Source organism: Oncorhynchus masou, chromosome 23 (assembly GCF_036934945.1).
Source record: "Oncorhynchus masou masou isolate Uvic2021 chromosome 23, UVic_Omas_1.1, whole genome shotgun sequence".
Lineage (NCBI taxonomy): Eukaryota > Metazoa > Chordata > Actinopteri > Salmoniformes > Salmonidae > Oncorhynchus > Oncorhynchus masou.
In genome coordinates, this window is record NC_088234.1 from 64273444 (window position 1) to 64291371 (window position 17928).

Here is a 17928-nt window from a genome sequence, read left to right on the forward strand (position 1 = left end):
GACATTGGGGAAACCTGTCACACAAAGTAATGAGTATCCTACTATGTGTTAACAGTTGTCCTGTAATTTGTAGATCCTCTTACCTGCAATCCTATAGAACTCCTCTTTGATGTCACAGAGTCTTCTGTGGCCAGGGAAGGAGATGAAGACATCTGCTAATGCTTTGATAGCCAGACACACACTCCTTATTGTGCGGCAAATTGTGGCCTTGTTCAGCTGTTCTGCATCCCCCACTGAGTACAGGAAGGCTCCACTAGCAAAAAAGCGCAAGGCCACACAAACCATTTGCTCCACACTCAGTGCATGGCTCCGTGCAGTGCGGTGCTTAATCCTGGGACCCAGTAGTCTGCATAGATACCTGATGCCATCTGCAGAAAACCTGTATCTTTCATATAGATGGTCATCAGGGAAGGCCAGTGGGTCCAACCGGTCCCTGAAGACCCTTTCTCGCCTGAAGGCTCTCCTCAGCACAAGTGCTTCTTCATCCACCACATCTCGCACGAATGGGCATGCCATTGTCAGAGCAGAAAGGAACACACAATTTTGGGCCTTCATATAGGCTAGTGGCCACACCTGGTGCTGGGGGTGGGCAAAAGAGGGCGATGCCTTATAACGATGACTTGGTTGTACTGATTGCTGGGAAAATAAAAAAAACCTTAGAAAGATGCCACCGTCCTGTGTGCTCACAATAAGAGCTCATATGTCATGGCTCACTTGACTTTACGAGAATATACCTAATTTTTATTTTGAGCTGTGTCATCTTCTTGGAGCTGGGGGAGGAAAGAAAAATAATGATTAATACATTTGTGTTACAGTTAGCATACAGTGTACATTGAAGGCATATCTCACCTCCCTCTCAAGTTTTTTTATTTCAAGGTCCAGTTTCCTAATTGTCCTCTTTTTTATTTCGGACTCCAGTGCAAGATTTTCCATCTTTTTCTTCTTGTACTGAATGTCTATGTCTGCCAGTTCTATTTGGCACCGGAGGTGGTTGCCATACAACTTTCTGATAGCTTGTGAGCTCTGTGAACACAATACAATTAGCGCAGCTGGAATTTGGCAGGATGTGGTGTCCTTTTATTAATACGCACTATGTTGCCAGGCTGGTTTTCCCACTGTATAGCATCTGGGTCCTGTAAAATAAATTAGATTTTTTGATTTTGATGAGGACTCCTCACCATTGTAGAGTAAATAGTACTTTCACAGTCTTAACATGATACCTCATGCCTTCTGGAATCCAGAGAGATGGTCTCCTCCTCTTCATCGTCTCCATCATGTGCTGTTGCTGCTGCACTGGGGCCTTCACCCTATCACATTTAATCGGATTCATATTGAAGCTAGTAGACAAGACATGCCAGGCCTACAGTATGCCTTTGATGGAGTACTCACTGGATCAGCATCGTCTGGTGCTTGTGCTGGTGGCTCTAACAGGAACACAGTGCTGCCAGACACTGCAAGGCAATAGGTAAACCAAAGTCAGACAGTCCAAATTGATTCAATATGAATGTGGTTGTATCCCATGTAGAGATGGAAGGACATACCTTGAATGAAGCGGGTGGCATCTTGGGAGGAACCTATGCTCGTCTCTTTCCCCTCGGGATCCCCTCTAAGACGGGCCTGCCTTTATTTAGCTCCAAGGCCATGTCCTCTGCTGGGGTAAGGTCAGCCTTTGGTGACCCACCACCCGTGCCTTGTCTGTGGGTATTCTTTTTCACTGCTAAAACAGTACAGACAATGTGTGAGCAGGCACCTTCTGGGTACAATATATGCTTGTGCTTTGTTAAATATTAGTCAGGGACCATACCATTCTGCAGAATGTTCTTGTATTTGATTTTGACCTGCTGCCATGTCCGTTTTGGCCCGTTCATGTTTAATCTACACACACACACACACACACACACACACACACACACACACACACACACATTTAATGGAGTCACACTGCAAAAAATGACTTGGTATTTTTGTCTTGTTTTCAGTAAAAATATAAAAAAAATTATCATAGCTTTATACAGTGTGATGGAGTTACTTTACACAATTTCACTCATATCTGCAGTGCATTTCAATTAAAAATTTAACCGTTTCATAATTACAGTACAACTGCATTTTTGGAGATGTGAATTAAATATTTGAATTGTAATTGTGATGTTTCAGCGGAGCGGTGAGTGTGTAATTGTGCACTACTTACGCATTCAGGCGGTCTGCAATACTTTGCCACGCTTTTTCTCTTTGCTTTATCACTGTGGCGGTGTTGCCTTTCTTCTTAATTATATCTTTTACCTCCTCGTATGCCTCCATGAGGATTTGTGCTTCTGACGGGGAAAAGTACGCGGCTCTAGTTGCCATGGTAAATCAGTTAATCTGTGATCTGTGGCGGGGTCTATTTGAGTGAGCCGTGAGCGCGCACCTATCCAGGATTGGTTTCACCTGGCTTAATGAATCCGTGTCTGCTCATCCTGGCTTGGTCTTTGTGCAACCAATTAAGCCTGGACGCACATGTTTTGGCTTCATTGAGCTCAGCTGAGTCATTTATCCCGGATGTCTTAATTCTACTTTTGTGCAACAGGCCCCAGGACATGTGAGTTTTCAATGGCGACCACAAACAGTTCTGATTTTGTATATAGTGTGGCAGACTGCAGGGAGAGGTGAGAGGAGTGGTTATTGAAGGGAGATATCTTGCAGCCCACTGGCTCCAACCCCGAGCCTTATATAGACTTCTTGCCCTAATGAGGCAAGCCTGTGGATCATTAAGCCAGAGAGTACATGGGGATTAAAGAGGAAGTGGCTTGCTCAAAGGGGCTGTGTGATTACCCCCACTGTGTACCGAACCGGTTTGGCTGAGGACACGAGTTTTAGGATTACCCCTGGAGAATGGAATGGAATGGACAACGAGAACGGTTTGTGGACTGTGAAATGGTTGGTGAATTCCCCCCTTTCTCCAGTGTGCAAATATCCCTAATAAACTCCCCATTTGCATTCTAGTTGTGCTCCTTGTGCGTGTTTGGTTATTGAACTGGATGGTCTTCAGAGATAGATGGGAGGGGTAGAGGGGAGGGGGTTGAGGAAAGCTGAAGGACTAAAAACAAACTAAAGATAACTAATGTAAAATATACTGTGCCAGTAAAATCTATTTTAAACTGGAATTAGAAGCCTAAATGTTGTCCATGTGTGTATATATAAACTCAGAAAAAAAGTCCTATCACTGTCAACTGTGTTTATTTTCAGCAAACTTAACATGTGTATATATTTGTATGAACATAGCAAGATTCAACAACTGAGACATAAACTGAACAAGTTCCACAGACATGTGACTAACAGAAATGGAATAATGTCCCTGAACAAAGGGGGGGGGGGGGGTCAAAAGTATCTGTCAGTATCTGGTGTGGCCACCGGCTGCATTAAGTACTGCAGTGCATCTCCTCCTCATGGACTGCACCACATTTGCCAGTTCTTGCTGTGAGATGTTACCCCACTCTTCCACCAAGGCACCTGCAAGTTCCAGGACATTTCTGGTGGGAATGGCCCTAGCCCTCACCCTCCGATCCACAGGTCCCAGACGTGCTCAATGGGATTGAGCTCTTTGCTGGCCATGGGAGAACACTGACATTCCTGTCTTGCAGGAAATCATGCACAGAACGAGCAGATAGACTGGTGGCATTGTCATGCTGGAGGGTCATGTCAGGATGATCTGGTGAGGATCTGGTGAGGTCTGGTGAGGATCTGCCTTACAACAGGCCTACAAGCCCTCAGTCCAGCCTCTCTCAGCCTATTGCGGACAGTCTGAGCACTGATGGAGGGATTGTGCGTTCCTGGTATAACTCAGGCAGTTGTTGTTGCCATCCTGTACCTGTCCCACAGGTGTGATGTACCAGTCCTGTGCAGGTGTTGTTACACGTGGTCTGCAACTGCGAGCATGATCAGCTGTCCGCCCTGTCTCCCTGTAGCTTTGTCTTAGGCGTTTCACAGTATGGACATTGCAATTTATTGCCCTAGCCACATCTGCAGTCCTCATGCCTCCTTGCAGCATGCCTAAGGCACATTCATGCAGATGAGCAGGGACTCTGGGCATCTTTCTTTTGGTGTTTTTCAGTCAGTAGAAAGGCCTCTTTAGTGTCCTAAGTTTTCATAACTGTGACCTCATTTGCCTACCGTCTCTAAGATGTTAGTGTCTTAACGACCGTTCCGCAGGTGCATGTTCATGAATTGTTTATGGTTCATTGAACTAGCACGGGAAACTGTAAACCCTTTACAATGAAGATCTGTGAAGTTATTTGGATTTGTATGAATTATCTTTGAAAAACAGGGTCTTGAAAAAAGTGATGTTTAAAGCTGATCTACCCCCCCAAAAACATAATGAAAATTTCAATGATTCCCAATAAATATAACATGATTTGCAAAAAGAAAATGCATCTGTGTAATTCCTACAAATATCTGCTATAAATAGATGTAAATAATTGCATTGTACCATTGATGTCCATTGGGCAATATATAGTCCATTTTATTATTGCAGTTCAGTATACTAAGATCTTAATACACGTTTGATCATGATTAGTTACAGGCATAGGACATTTAACTAGATGAGATCAATAAGATCATGATGTAAGAAACCAGAGAGGGGAAAGGTTGATGCAACATAACTATTATCAGAAATGTGATGATAATCACAACAAACACAGCAGACTGTCTTCAGTAGTTTATTACACTAAAGGATAGAAGGGTCTACCTGTGGTGGGTTAAGAGGTATGACAGAAGAATATTGGATGCAGATAGATGTTGTAACACAGGAGAGGGGAGTGTTCTGTCCTTAAAGGATAAGGACTCGATCAAGGTCTTTTCAGTCAGTCACTGCTGTGCTGCTGCCCTCTGCTGGAGAGGAAGTGAAACATTCAGTCATATTCTCCATGGTGACGTTTCCATTAGGCACAGATCTAAGATCAGTTTCCCCTCCTCCTACTCTAACCTTAACCTTTGGTGGGGGGGAAATGAAATCTGACCCAAGATCAGCATCTAGAGGCAACGTCACCCTAAACCTAGGCACAGTCCACACTGTAATGTTATAGATACACACTGATAACAGTGAGGTTAGCTGGTCAAAATGTGATAATAACATTTTACATGCAGCAAAACAAAAACACTACTAAAAGTGTGTGTGGTTAAAGAGTGATGTTTAGTACACATAGTAATGTGGCGTTGTCTGTATCTTTGTTGAGAGATCAGCATCATCTGGTACAACAGACAGAGGAGACACCAACACTGACCTGTGTGGTCACCTGTAGAGCTAGTGAGCTGTAGACCACATTATCATCTGGTTCTGCTGACTACAGAGGAGGAACAGGTAGAGAGGTGAACAGGGACAGTTCTGTCATGATGGAGATACACTATAAAAACACACTTCTCTGTGAAATTAAACGTGTAGACAGTTATAATTGTGATATGTAACATAAAGGTGATATATTAGGCCTACAGCTATAATGGTGATGTAACCATGACTATATTAACACTGAGGAAACAATCACCCACTGTTGTTTCTGATAACATAATACCAGCTGTGGAGAATCAGTAGAACAGCTTTACCTTGGTCTGCCCTTTTAGTTGGGTCTTGTGCAGGAAGATGACAGTGCTGTTTGTGACATCATCAGCTTCAGGAAATGGATCCTGTTGATAAAGACACAAATAACAAAAACGTTTTGTTATATTGTTTTAGTGAACATTTACCTTTTGCTTGTTCCAAGACAGGAAGTGATACTGGAAATACAATTGTTTTCTAAAACAGATGCACATTTGCCAAGGCTATGACGCTTGATGAGTAACAGCCATAATGTTGTCTAATAGCCGAGATGCTTGTAGCCATAAGTTGACCTTCTGTTCTGTCCTGAACTGATCAGGCATCACAGTGCTGTACATCACATCATGGTGGCTCTCTGGGTTTGGGCTCTGAGAAATGGACAGCACAGAAGATAAACACATGGCTACATGCATAGGAAGAGAACCGGAACTTCAGATGCTCAGCACTGCAGAGATGGAGGAGAGAGAAAGAGAGAGAGAGAGAGAGAGAGAGAACCCCGGCTCACTGCAGAGATGGAGGAGAGGGAGAGAACCTGCAGAGATGGAGGAGATTGTATGATTATCATTGAGATTATTACTGTACAAATAATATATTTTTTTAAAGTGTCTGTCATAGTCTGTCATAGTTTGTCTGTCATAGTTGAAGTGTACCTATGATGAAAATTGCAGGCCTCTCTCATCTTTTTAAGTGGGAGAACGTGCAGAATTGGTGGCTGACTAAATACTTTTCTGCCCCACTGTACCTACATTCCTCAGGTCAACTTGAGCAATAATGGTAATACCAGATACGAGACACGGAACTTGTTACAAGGAAATGAAACGAGAACACCAGTCATGTAGTTTGTGAAAGCTGGTATTTTCGGAGAGTCTGATCCTTACTGAGAACTACCTATTCTACTTTACTGAATTGTAAGAGTTGCAGGGATCTTACCTGGAGTGACAGATAGGTAGAGCAGTTGTATCATGCTATCTTGTCCTCCATTGATCTCCACAACACACCTGTAAGTATTAGAGTCGTCTGGCTCCAGATCAGTCATGATCACAGTGAAGACTTTCTGGGTGATGTCATCAGAGATTGACGCCCTATCAGTGCTCTTAGGATGGTCAGTGCGTACTACAGAGGAGCAATGAGTCCAACCATACCCTTTACACCAGTACTTCACGTGGTTTATGTAATACTGATCATAGCTACATGGGATGGTGATGGAGCCTCCTGTCTGCACAGACACATGCCTCCCTGTGAACATATCAACACAAAACACATTTAGGTTGGAATACAATACAATCTGCACTGCAGAAAACAAAACCCCATTGCTTGTAAACTATAAAACAGCTTTTTAATGATTGAGCTTTATTACACAGTGTTTACGGTGAATTGACCCACTGGACTTCAGCCCTTCATATAAACATGTTTCACATACCTGCTGAGACTCTGTAGAAGATGATGAAGAGGAGGAGGGGGAAGGAGAGATGGTTAGCCATGTGAGGGTTTCAGTCTGCATGTAATATTAAATGGTACCTGAGCACAAATGTGTGTCAAGGACCAAGGCACCAGCCAGAATGACTCTACCTCCCAATGTTAGTACACTGTCTAACTCTCTTCCTGCTTCTGTTTGTGTGGACATGCCCCCCTCAGTGGCAGCCAGCAACTATTGCATCATATGGACTAATTTAACCTAAAACTAAACCTAAAATATATTTCAGCTTTCTCTAAGGGTTTTGGGACCAAGAATCACTACTATCCTCATACTACTCTCTACTGGAACATAGGTCACTAATGACTACAAAGATTTGATAATTGGGCATCTTGCACCATATTTCCATTGGCAAAATTCTATATTTCACTATATATGAAACTATATGATAAATGTCCTGCATATGCTAAAAAATGTAGTGATAGTACAAGACCAAGACCTCCATAGACTCTCACTTTAAACCAGGTTCATGGTTCAGGGTCCTCTGGACCACAACCCAGTCTGATGTGGTTTTACGTTCCACAAGAACAGACTCTTTCTCTCTCCCCCTCTAAACAGGAAATGAACCCTGGTCATGTACAGCTCATAACTACAGATGTCCTCCAAGTGAAGGTGGTAAATTAGCTCAGGAAGCTGCATTACCAGAATGCTGCAAGTTTCAGCTAAACTCATTCCATGATGTCACGTTAAATGCTGAGCTGTACGTTCTGTTATTGGCTCCAACACAGCAAACCTCTTCAGATACATCAGAATTGAACTCTCAAACCTACAGACCACAGTGCTCACATTATGTTTTGACAAATTATCTTGAGAATAATAAAATGTCTTTGAAAATGTTTATTACAGTTTTTTTAATTGCTTTGGTACTATTTTCACACTTGTGGAAACATTTCACAACTTTTAGTACAAAACAGATCCTCAAAAAGGACACACAAAATCACTCAGTAACTTTTTCCACCAAACCTAATCAGTATTTAATCTATAAACACCTTTCATATAAAGTAATTGCCCCTCACAATGCAATGCTCACAATGCTTTTCATATGATTCTCTTCTCACTTGTTGAAATACATTTGGTAATCCAACGGTGCTTAATGGTTAATCACTTAACCGTTTGGTAAACATATCGTTTTTAAACTGGTTTGTCTACTATATATGGATTTTGAGAAATACATAAATAAAATATGTTTGTATAGTATAAACATCAAAATGACATGTATAATACATAAAGCCAAGAGTGTGCAAAGCTGTCCTCAAGTTAAAGGGTGGCTACATTGTCGAATCTATAATATAAAATATAGTTTGATTTGTTTGACACTTTTTTGGTTAATAAATGATTCCGTGTGTGTTATTTCATAGTTCTGATGTCTTCACTATTATTCTACAATGTATAAAATAGTAAAACTAAAGAACAACTCTTGACTGAGTCGGTGTTGTAAAACCTTTGACCGGTAGTGTATGGAAATAAGGTAAACCTGTTTTTGTTTTGTCGTAATGGGGTAGTGTGTGTAGATTGATTAGGTTTGTTTGTATTTCATCCATTTTAGAATAAGGCTGTGACATAACAATATGTGGAAAAAGGGAAGGGGTCTGAATACTTTCTGAATGTACATTCTATTGTTGGCTCCAACACAGCAAACTATTTATGATAAATCAATTTCACACTCAAACTCACTGAGCACAACAACTAGTGACAAATTATCTTGAGAACAATAAAATGTATTTAAAATGTTTTATTAGCCAAGCCTTTATATATTCCATTAAAGCTGGTAAAGACAGAATAGTTCTCCAAGGCACTGATTAAACAAGTGGAGGATTTGTTACAGAAAACCAGACAACCAAATATCAACTTTGAAACAACTCAAGAACTCAGGATTCATAAATGAACCCAAAACATTTAAATGTAACCTTGTCTTGTGTGTGTGTGTGTGTGTGCGGTTTGGTTTTACTATCCTTGTGGGTAAAACAAGAACCATTTAGACAAGTCAAAATTCAAAAGCAAATCAAATCAAATGTATTGGTCACATACACATGTTGAGCAGATGTTATTGCAGGTGTAGCGAAATGCTTGTGCTTCTAGCTCCGACAGTGCAGTAATATCTCAGAAGTAATACTGAACAGTTTCACAACATACACACAAAATACACATTAATGTAAGTAAGGAATAGATTAAGAATGTATATACATATATGTTAGAGCGACATTGGTCTAAGATTCAGTGCCATAGTATAGAATACTGTATATAAATGTGCGATGGGTGATCCACCAAATGGACAAGTTGGGACATTTTGCCGGTCCCCACAAGGAAACATTATATTTAGCCTGAGGGGTTAGGTTGAGGGTTATGGTTACAATTAGGGTTAAGGATAGAATCATAATTAGGTTTAGGGGAAACAGGATTTTGAATTGGCATACATTTTTTGGGCCCCACAAAGACTGTAAAACATACATGTGTGTGTGTTTTATCCTCAAGAAAGTTAAACATGTTTGTGTACCTGCCCCCCTGAGTGGACGATAGCAATTATTGCATTATGTAGACTAGTTTAACCCAAAACTCATAGTCACTACAATGTATTTCAGCTTCCAGCTTTCTCCAAGGGCTTTTATGGATCAAGAGTCACTGTTACCCTCTGCTGGAAAATAGGTCACTAATGATTAAACAAAGAAATGTATAGAATTAAGAGCACATGAGCTGCAGAGATGGAGTGATGACAGCCTTCCACTTAGAGATCAACCCTGGTCATAGACGCAGCTCAAAACCACAGATGTCCTCCAACCTAAACTGTTAGGTATCTCAGGAAGCTGCTGTACCACAAGGCTGCAGGTTTCTGGTAAACTAATTCATGCCATGACATCTTGTTAAACACTTGTTGTCTCCAACAGAGCAAATACAGTAACTTCGATACATCAGAATTTCAGATTTTCATTCACGGAATTTCACAGAATTTGGTGACAGATGATCTTGATATCAGTAAAACATGTTTATTAGCAAGTAAATTAAATATTAAATGAAAGCTGGAGAATGTGAAGAAGATAAAGACATATACCGCAATGAAAAATGCGCAAATGCTAAATAAATCTAGTTTCTACTCTTCCTGTTTCACCTCAGAGTTGGGTTGCCCTGAACTTCACCACAGCAATGACGTTGCACAGGATGAAGAGCAGTGCATTAACAGTTTTCTGAAGGTAGAAGAGTGTTCTCTCCCATCTGGAGAAGAACAACACTGCTTTGAGGACATGATACTCTGCAAATGTCAATCAGGCATATATATATATATATATGAGGCATACTTGGGACATGTTTTAAAGTGATTTTAAAACAACACAATTCATTAATCCAATAACTGACATTTAAATAAATGACCTTCTTGCTTGTTGAGTACCGGTTAAAGAGGTGGTAGTGTACACTTACCCCTGGGCTACATGGTGTGTGTTGTTGACTGGGGCCTGAGAGGTGGAAGAGGAGACAGCAGGATCTGCAGTTGTGGGCGAGGTCAGAGAGATGTCTTGAGTGGGCTGTTTGTCTGTCAAGGTGCAACAGTTTCCGTATGTAATGTATTAGTGTTGAAGTGACACAATTTCAGTGAGAGATGGCAATGCTTTAAATTAACAAAATGACTTCAGTTGGATTCTGTGAATTTGAGAGACTCATTCCACTATTTTTGGTTATAACTGGTCTCATTACTTACTAAAGATGGTGTCAGTCTGTGTTGTGGTCAGTTGATTAACAGTGGAGGTGATGATGGTGGAAGAGGGGGTAGGGGTGGTGGTGGAGGCAGGTGTGGTACTCTGTGTTGTGGTCAGTTGATTGACAGTGATGTGAACAGGCATCTGTAGGTCTCCTCTGGAACACCAGTACCAGCCAGTATCTCCCATATTCAATCCATTCAGAGTCACTGTTAAAATGTATCTGTTGTTGTGATCAATGGTCTGCTGTGATGTCACTGATGTTCCATCTAAAATCCCTGAATATCTCCCCACCAAGGGGACATAGTAGATACCCATCTTACACCACAACCACTTCTTAACCACAGTGTTACTATAGTAACAACGGACAGTGACACTCCCTCCTTCTACTCCAGAAACGTCCTGTTGGTCCACATAGAGTTCTGGTGTACCTGAACACAGAGGTACAGTCACAAGTTCACCAAGGGAGAAGCAACACATGTCATATCATAGGCAATGATGTACACTGATGGACAAAACATTAAGAACACCTGCTATTTCCATTACATAGACTGACCAGGTGAATCTAGGTGAAAGATACAATCCTTTATTGATGTCACTTGTTAAAAAATCCACTTCAATCAGTGTAGATGAAGAAGAGGAGACAGGTTCAAGGAGTTTTAAGCCTTGAGACAATTGAGACATGCATTTGTATGGGCAAGACAAAAGCTTTAAGTGCTTTTGAAAACGGTATGGAAGTAGGTGCCAGGTGCACCGGTTTGAGTGTGTCAAGAACTGCAACGCTGCTGGGATTTTCACACTCAACAGTTTCACTTGTGTATCAAGAATGGTCCACCACCCAAAGGTTATTCAGCTAACTTGACAGAACTGTGGAAAGTATGAGTCAACATGGGCCAGCATCTCCCTGGAAAGCTTTCGACCCCTTGTATTGTCTATGCCCTGACGAATTGAGGATGATCTGAGGTCAAACGGGGAAGCAACTCAATATTAGGAAGGTGTCCCTAATGTTTTGTACACTCAGTGTATACAAACACTAGATTGATGATGCTATGTATTGGCCAATGAAAGGCTTTGAAGCACCTGTCTGCCATATTGGTACTCTTCAGAAGGAGCGGTCTTCAACAGGAATGACGGGAATTGGACAGTATTTCAACTTAATGTCTCAAAGATAATTAATGCATGTATTTAAAGACAAACTCCAGCTATTTTTTAACATTTCCTGTTGAGTAAAAAAATCCCATGTACACTTAAGGGTAAAAAAAAAAAAATTCGAGCAAAATATTGTTTTTAGTGTCAATGAGTTGGGCTGATGGGAATCTGTGATGTCATCGGCCTCACCCTTGTGGGAACAATAGAGGAACGATGGACAACAAAAGAGGAAAGGTCCATTCCCCACTTGTGCCATGTCATGAGGATACCTCGACCACCTATTGAGATGTGATAACTGAGGTGAAGAGGTGACAACTTCAATCAATTACCCCATCGGAACCCAAAATATACAGTTGAAGTTGGAAGTTTACATACACCTTAGCCAAATACATTTATACTCAGTTTTTCACAATTCCCGACATTTAATCCTAGTAAAAATTCCCTGTTAGGTCAGTTAGGATCAGCACTTTATTTTACGAATGTGAAATGTCCGAATAATAGTGGAGAGAATGATTTCTTTCAGCTTTTATTCCTTTCGTCACATTCCTAGTGGGTCAGAAGTTTACATACACTCAATTAGTATTTGGTAGCATTGCCTTTAAATTGTTTAACTTGGGTCAAACGTTTCTTGTAGCCTTCCACAAGATTCCCACAATAAGTTGGGTGAATTTTGGCCCATTCCTCCTGACAGATCTGGTGTAACTGAGTCAGGTTTGTAGGCCTCCTTGCTTGCACACACTTTTTCAGTTCTGCCCACAAATGTTCTATAGGATTGATGTCAGGGCTTTGTGATGGCCACTGCAATACCTTGACTTTGTTGTCCTTAAGCCATTTTGCCACAACTATGGAGGTATGCTTGGGGTCATTGTCCATTTGGAAGACCCATTTGTGTCCAAGATTTAACTACATGACTGATGTCTTGAGATGTTGCTTCAATATAACCACATAATTTTCATACCTCATGCAGCCATCTATTTTGTGAAGTGCACCAGTCCCTTCTGCAGCAAAGCACCCACACAACATGATGCTTCCACCACCGTGCTTCACGGTTGGGATGGTGTTCTTCAGCTTGCAAGCCTCCCCCTTTTTCCACCAAACATAACGATGGTCGTTATGGCCAAACAGTTCTATTTTTGTTTCATAAGACCAAAGGACATTTCTCCAAAAAGTACGATCTTTGTCCCCATTTGTAGTTGCAAAACATTGTCTGGCTTTTTTATGTCAATTTAGGAGCAGAGGCTTCTACCTTGCTGAGCGGCCTTTCAGGTTATGTCGATATAGGACTTGTTTTACTGTGGAAATAGATACTTTTGTACCTGTTTCCTCCATCTTCACAAGGTCCTTTGCTGTTGTTCTGGGATAGATTTTTACTTTTCGCACCAAAGTACGTTCATCTCTAGGAGACAGAACGCGTCTCCTTCCTGAGCGGTATGACGGATGTGTGGTCCCATGGTGTTTATATGCGTACTATGCGTACTATTGTTTGTACAGATGCATGTGGTACCTTCAGGCATTTAGAAATTATCCTAATGAAGAATCAGACCTGTGGAGGTCTTGGCTGATTTCTTTTGATTTTCCCATGATGTCAAGCAAAGAGGCACTGAGTTTGAAGGTAGGCCTTGAAATACATCCACAGGTACACCTCCAATTGACTCAGATGATGTCAATTAGCCTATCTGAAGTTTCTAAACCAATGACAAATTGTTCTGGAATTTTCCAAGCTGTTTGAAGGCACAGTCAACTTACTGTATGTAAACTTCTGACGCACTGGAATTGTGATACAGTGAATTATAAGTGATATAATCTGTGTGTAAACAATTGTTGGAAAAATTACTTGCGTCATGCACAAAGTAGAAATCCTAACCGACTTGCCAAAACTATAGTTTGTTAACAAGAAATTTGTTGAGTGGTCGAAAACGAGTTTTAATTACTTAAGTGTATGTAAACTTCCAACTTCAACTTCTAAGCTTGTTTTTCTCCAATGTTTGTAAACATTGTAAATGTAAACTAACACTGTATAGCCTCAAAACATGCTTAAAACTATAATTTTAATATATTGGATGGTCACTCCATAGCTCTGAGTGGTTACATTTATCCAGGCTCATCCCTCATTAGCTGTTCTTGGTAGAGAGCTTTGGAGACCTCTTTCTTATTGGTCTTTAAGCAAAAAGGCACGAGGGGGTGTGGTATATGGCCAATATACCACGGCTGAGGGATGTTCTTACGCAGTACCTGGATACAGGGGCTTGTGGTATATCAGCCATATACCAAACCCCTGAGGTGCCTTTTTACTATTAAAAACTGTTTGTAATTAGTGCAATAAAAATACATGTTTTGTCATACCCGTGGTAAACGGTATGATATACCACAACTGTCAGCCAATCAGCATTCAGGGCTCGAACCAACCAGTTTATAATAACTAATGTACTGCATGGTGATGTCACCATGGAATGACACAACTCCATCCCACCAAAACAGGCTGACATTTCAGGCGGTCTTTTCAAACAGCTCAACACTGAAAGGGAATAATCATCATTTTCACAATTTCAAGGTTTTCTTCCAACCTCATGTTGTGGAAATACAGTATATATAAAATGCTGACCTTCTGTCCTGAACTGATCAGGCATCACAGTGCTGTATGTCACATCATGGTGGATCTCTGGGTTTGGGAACTCTTTTTGTGTTGCGTTAGGCATATGAAAGTGACAATACTGTGACTTAACAAAAATAGGAACATTAGGTTGTGATTTTGAATTCATTATGCATGGCTTATGAATGTGTTATGACGTCCTTACCCTTCATAATAAAGTGTTTCTGTTCTCCACAGTGTAACAATGTATACCTACAATATAAACCCATTCCATATTTACATTGCGTCTGCCTGTATGTATAACCATGTAAATACATTGTATTTAGAGCCTTAAAACAGTCTCCCCCAAATCAATAGCTACATAGCTGTGTCATACTGAACAAATAAACCAAAGGATGATGGCATGTGACCTGGAATAAAATACAAGCCCAAGTTGTACTCTCTAAGTCAGCTCTCTATGATGATCAAACACAGTGTGATTAAGGAGAGGTATGGAGGGCTAACCTGTGGTGACTGACAGGTGCAAGTATGTACTTTGATCTCGTCCTGCAGTCTCCACAGCACACCAGTAATACCCAGAGTCCTCTGGCTGCAGATCAGTCATGTTAACAGAGAAGATTCTTCGGGTGACATCATCAGAGATGGACACTGTCCCAGATATCTTTGGTTGGTCCGTGCGTACAAGAGCAGAACAAGAATTCCAGTAATCTCCTTGACACCAGTATTTGACATATTGTATGTATCTCTGATCATAGCGACATGGGATGGTGATGTAGTTTCCTGTCTTCACAGACACCTTACTCACAGTTGACACACCGTACGCTCCTGCCTGAGTACCTGCAGACACAGCAACAGAAAACACTTTTAGACTCCTTCCGGTCGACTGATAAGGTAATCTACCAATTACCCATTCAGGTCACCAGTAGGAGTGAGAAGTGCACAACATGGCTGGTATGGCCGGGATGAGTGTGGGCTCAATATATAAGCTAGCTAATATTTTGTATTCAGGGTTTCAGCATAGCCAGTACCTGACTTCAAGCAGCAGTGCACAGAAACATGAGACTTTATCAATTCATAAAAATATTTTACCAGTACCTGAGAGTCTGGAGAAGATGAGGAGGAGGAGGGAGAGATGAGGAGCCATGTGTAGTTTGTGTTTCTGTGTGGTACAAACTGTACACAAATGTATGTGTCAAGGGAAGAGGCACCAACGACAATGTCTCCTATACACATCACTGTCTGTACCCTTCTTTCTGCTTCTGTTTAAGTGAACATGCCCCTGATTGGCTGGTAACAATACATTCTGTGGATCAGTCAATACAACTGATATGATTTGATTTATTCAAATAAATTAATTTCAATTCTTTATTTATGTACTTACTTGATGTATTTTTTCCCCAATAAAGTTAGACCAATATCTCCACAGACCAGACTTCAAATCAGCTTCAAAGTAAACCAATGATTAGATCTACCACGATACAGTCTGCGATTTTAAGGTGGTTACACAAAATTCAGATACGAAGCCTCTCTGTCTTAAAAGACTAAACAGGAATAGAAAAAGAAACAATAAACATTGTCTGTGTCGAGGAAATAAACCCTGGTCATAGATACATCTCAAAACCACATTGTCCTGAAAGGTAGCTCATCAGCAGTAGCTCAGGAAGCTGCTGTACCACAAGACTACAGGTTTCAGGTTAACTCATTACATTACATGTTGATAAAAGACAGTTTAGCTAAACTGTTGGGTTGGTTGACCCTGCACTACTAGAGTGGATTTAGCGGGTGGTGTGGAGTTACTATTGGTTTATTTGACAAAAAGTTAGTTTGAGACGATGCCCATATGTCTTTGTGGACGCTCATTTTTTTGGTCGCTAATTAATGAGCCCCCCCCCTAAATAAATCAATATATCAAACAATATATTTTCTGTGTGATTTCTTTTTTTTCCGTCAACATTTCCATCGCAACTTAAAATCGAATTTAGTAGGTGCTAGGACCTGGGGGAGGCTGCTGGCGCTCTAGTGACTGTTATTCTTCAGGAAAGATGGCTGACAAAAATTGATTTGCACTTTTTGCAACAAAGTATGTTCATCTCTAGGAGACAGAACACGTCTCCTTCCTGAGCGGTATGACGGTTGCGTGGTCCCTTGGTGTTTATAATAATAATATGCATATATTAGTACCTGAGACAGAGTAGGAGGCAGTTCACTCTGGGCATGCTATTCATCCAAAGTGAAAATGCTGCCCCCTATCCCAATGAACTGTGTACCAATTTAATAACCAGATCTTCATACAAACTTGCTATGCTGAATTCTTGACGCACAATCGAACGAATTTACCACTATCTAGTGTACATGCACCGTTAGGCCTACTTGTAGCGAACATTTAAGTTAACCTTAGCTACTTCTGTGGCTTGAGACTGCTAGCTAGCAATAAACGGAACAGAGGGAATATGTCAGACCCCCCTAAAAGAGGCTTTGCCCCCCTATCCAGTAATCTCTAGTGACGTCCCTGGGCTAAACACTGCACACTTCTTTACCAAAGGTTCATTGCCACATTCATGTGCTTTCGGAGTTCTGTGAAATTCCTAGTTCTGACTGGGTAGTTTCACTTGACTGATCCTCCAAGTCGGAATTACAAGAGGAAAATTAGAAAATGTTGCTGCCTGAGTTGCTGAGTTGTGACGTTTCACCACTGACCTGGGAACATTTTCAACCAAAAGATGACAACAAATCCGTTTTTGACCACTAATTAGATTGACCATATTGTCAATATCAAGGTAGATAAACTCTTACTGGTTGAAGATTTGTTCTGACCAAATCACCAAATAGCACATGAATGAAACAAAGTCTTATTTCCGACAACAAAAATTTGAAATGCACATGAATGTAGGATTTTTGTTTTTTATTTAACTAGGTAAGTCAGTTAAGAACAAATTCTTATTTACAATGATTGGCTGCCCCGGCCAAACCCGGACAATGCTTGGCCAATTGTGCACTGCACTATGGGACTCTCAATCATAGCCAGATGTAATACACCATGGATTTGAACCAGGGACTGTAGTGACACCTCTTGAACTTAGATGCAGTGCCTTAGACCACCGCTCCACTCGGGTCATCACTAGTTTCCATACCCAGAAAGTCATTAATCCCGCCCATTTCTACATTTGATCTTCTTAAAATTTGATTTTAAACCTGACTTTATCCCTGACCTAACCACACTGTTAAACTTAACCCTAACCTAACCACATTGTTAACCTAACCTAACCACACTGTTAACCTTAACCCTAACCTTTAATAAAATGTGGCTGTGGAATCTGACTTTGTGGCTGTGGAATCTGACTCTGTGGCTGTGGAAGCTAATGGAATCTGCTTATCATGGTCAGCCCACATCTTCGGTTCTGGGAAGAGCTCAACCCCAGCCTTTCAATTGCCATAGCACCTCCTACAGAATCCTTAAAATTCA

The 17928-nt window shown here is 41.0% G+C and overlaps 2 protein-coding genes and 1 long non-coding RNA gene across 7 annotated transcripts; all 3 read right to left on the reverse strand.

The window, feature by feature from the left end:
- Positions 1–581: 581 nt before the first annotated feature.
- Positions 582–1946, reverse strand: LOC135510058 (uncharacterized). Of its 2 annotated transcripts, XR_010451058.1 has the most exons (7): positions 1805–1946; positions 1542–1717; positions 1390–1451; positions 1221–1307; positions 850–1133; positions 735–770; positions 582–636 (listed from the first exon to the last, which is right to left on the reverse strand). It is a non-coding gene; the product is annotated as an uncharacterized LOC135510058 (long non-coding RNA). The 2 variants fall into 2 exon arrangements; XR_010451057.1 differs by having other exon boundaries at positions 850–1307.
- Positions 1947–4502: 2556 nt separating this feature from the next.
- On the reverse strand, positions 4503–7155 carry LOC135511198 (CMRF35-like molecule 3). Of its 3 annotated transcripts, XR_010451222.1 has the most exons (5): positions 6987–7155; positions 6565–6802; positions 5575–5655; positions 5259–5318; positions 4503–4866 (listed from the first exon to the last, which is right to left on the reverse strand). XR_010451222.1 is itself a non-coding variant. In XM_064932826.1 (3 exons), the coding sequence occupies exons 1-3, from the start codon at positions 7045–7047 to the stop codon at positions 5589–5591; spliced, it is 366 nt and encodes a 121-aa protein (XP_064788898.1). In that variant the 5' UTR covers positions 7048–7155; the 3' UTR covers positions 5551–5588. The 3 variants fall into 3 exon arrangements, 2 of the variants coding, with proteins under 2 accessions (XP_064788898.1, XP_064788896.1); XM_064932826.1 differs by lacking the exons at positions 4503–4866; positions 5259–5318 and having other exon boundaries at positions 5551–5655; XM_064932824.1 differs by lacking the exons at positions 4503–4866; positions 5259–5318 and having other exon boundaries at positions 5576–5655; positions 6497–6802.
- A 1560-nt stretch (positions 7156–8715) lies between these two features.
- Positions 8716–16072, reverse strand: LOC135511197 (polymeric immunoglobulin receptor-like). 2 transcript variants are annotated; one of them, XM_064932823.1, is made up of 6 exons: positions 15847–16072; positions 15561–15638; positions 14970–15302; positions 10729–11157; positions 10452–10515; positions 8716–10247 (listed from the first exon to the last, which is right to left on the reverse strand). In XM_064932823.1, the coding sequence occupies exons 2-6, from the start codon at positions 15607–15609 to the stop codon at positions 10145–10147; spliced, it is 978 nt and encodes a 325-aa protein (XP_064788895.1). In that variant the 5' UTR covers positions 15610–15638; positions 15847–16072; the 3' UTR covers positions 8716–10144. The 2 variants fall into 2 exon arrangements, with proteins under 2 accessions (XP_064788895.1, XP_064788894.1); XM_064932822.1 differs by having other exon boundaries at positions 8718–10247; positions 10452–10563.
- Between the last annotated feature and the right edge of the window lie 1856 nt (positions 16073–17928).

What these genes read in the sequence shown, in the direction of transcription:
- LOC135511198 (XM_064932824.1), bottom strand. Translation starts at nt 7,047, where the DNA reads ATGGCTAACCATCTCTCCTTCCCCCTCCTCCTCTTCATCATCTTCTAC. An exon ending in CTTCTACAGAGTCTCAGCAG is followed by an intron (nt 6,803 to 6,986) that starts GTATGTGAAACA and finishes ATATGTTCACAG; the next exon opens with GGAGGCATGTGTCTGTGCAG.
- LOC135511197 (XM_064932822.1), bottom strand. Translation starts at nt 15,609, where the DNA reads ATGGCTCCTCATCTCTCCCTCCTCCTCCTCATCTTCTCCAGACTCTCA. An exon ending in ACAGACTGACACCATCTTTA is followed by an intron (nt 10,564 to 10,728) that starts GTAAGTAATGAG and finishes GCACCTTGACAG; the next exon opens with ACAAACAGCCCACTCAAGAC. An exon ending in ACACACCATGTAGCCCAGGG is followed by an intron (nt 10,248 to 10,451) that starts GTAAGTGTACAC and finishes GTTCTTCTCCAG; the next exon opens with ATGGGAGAGAACACTCTTCT.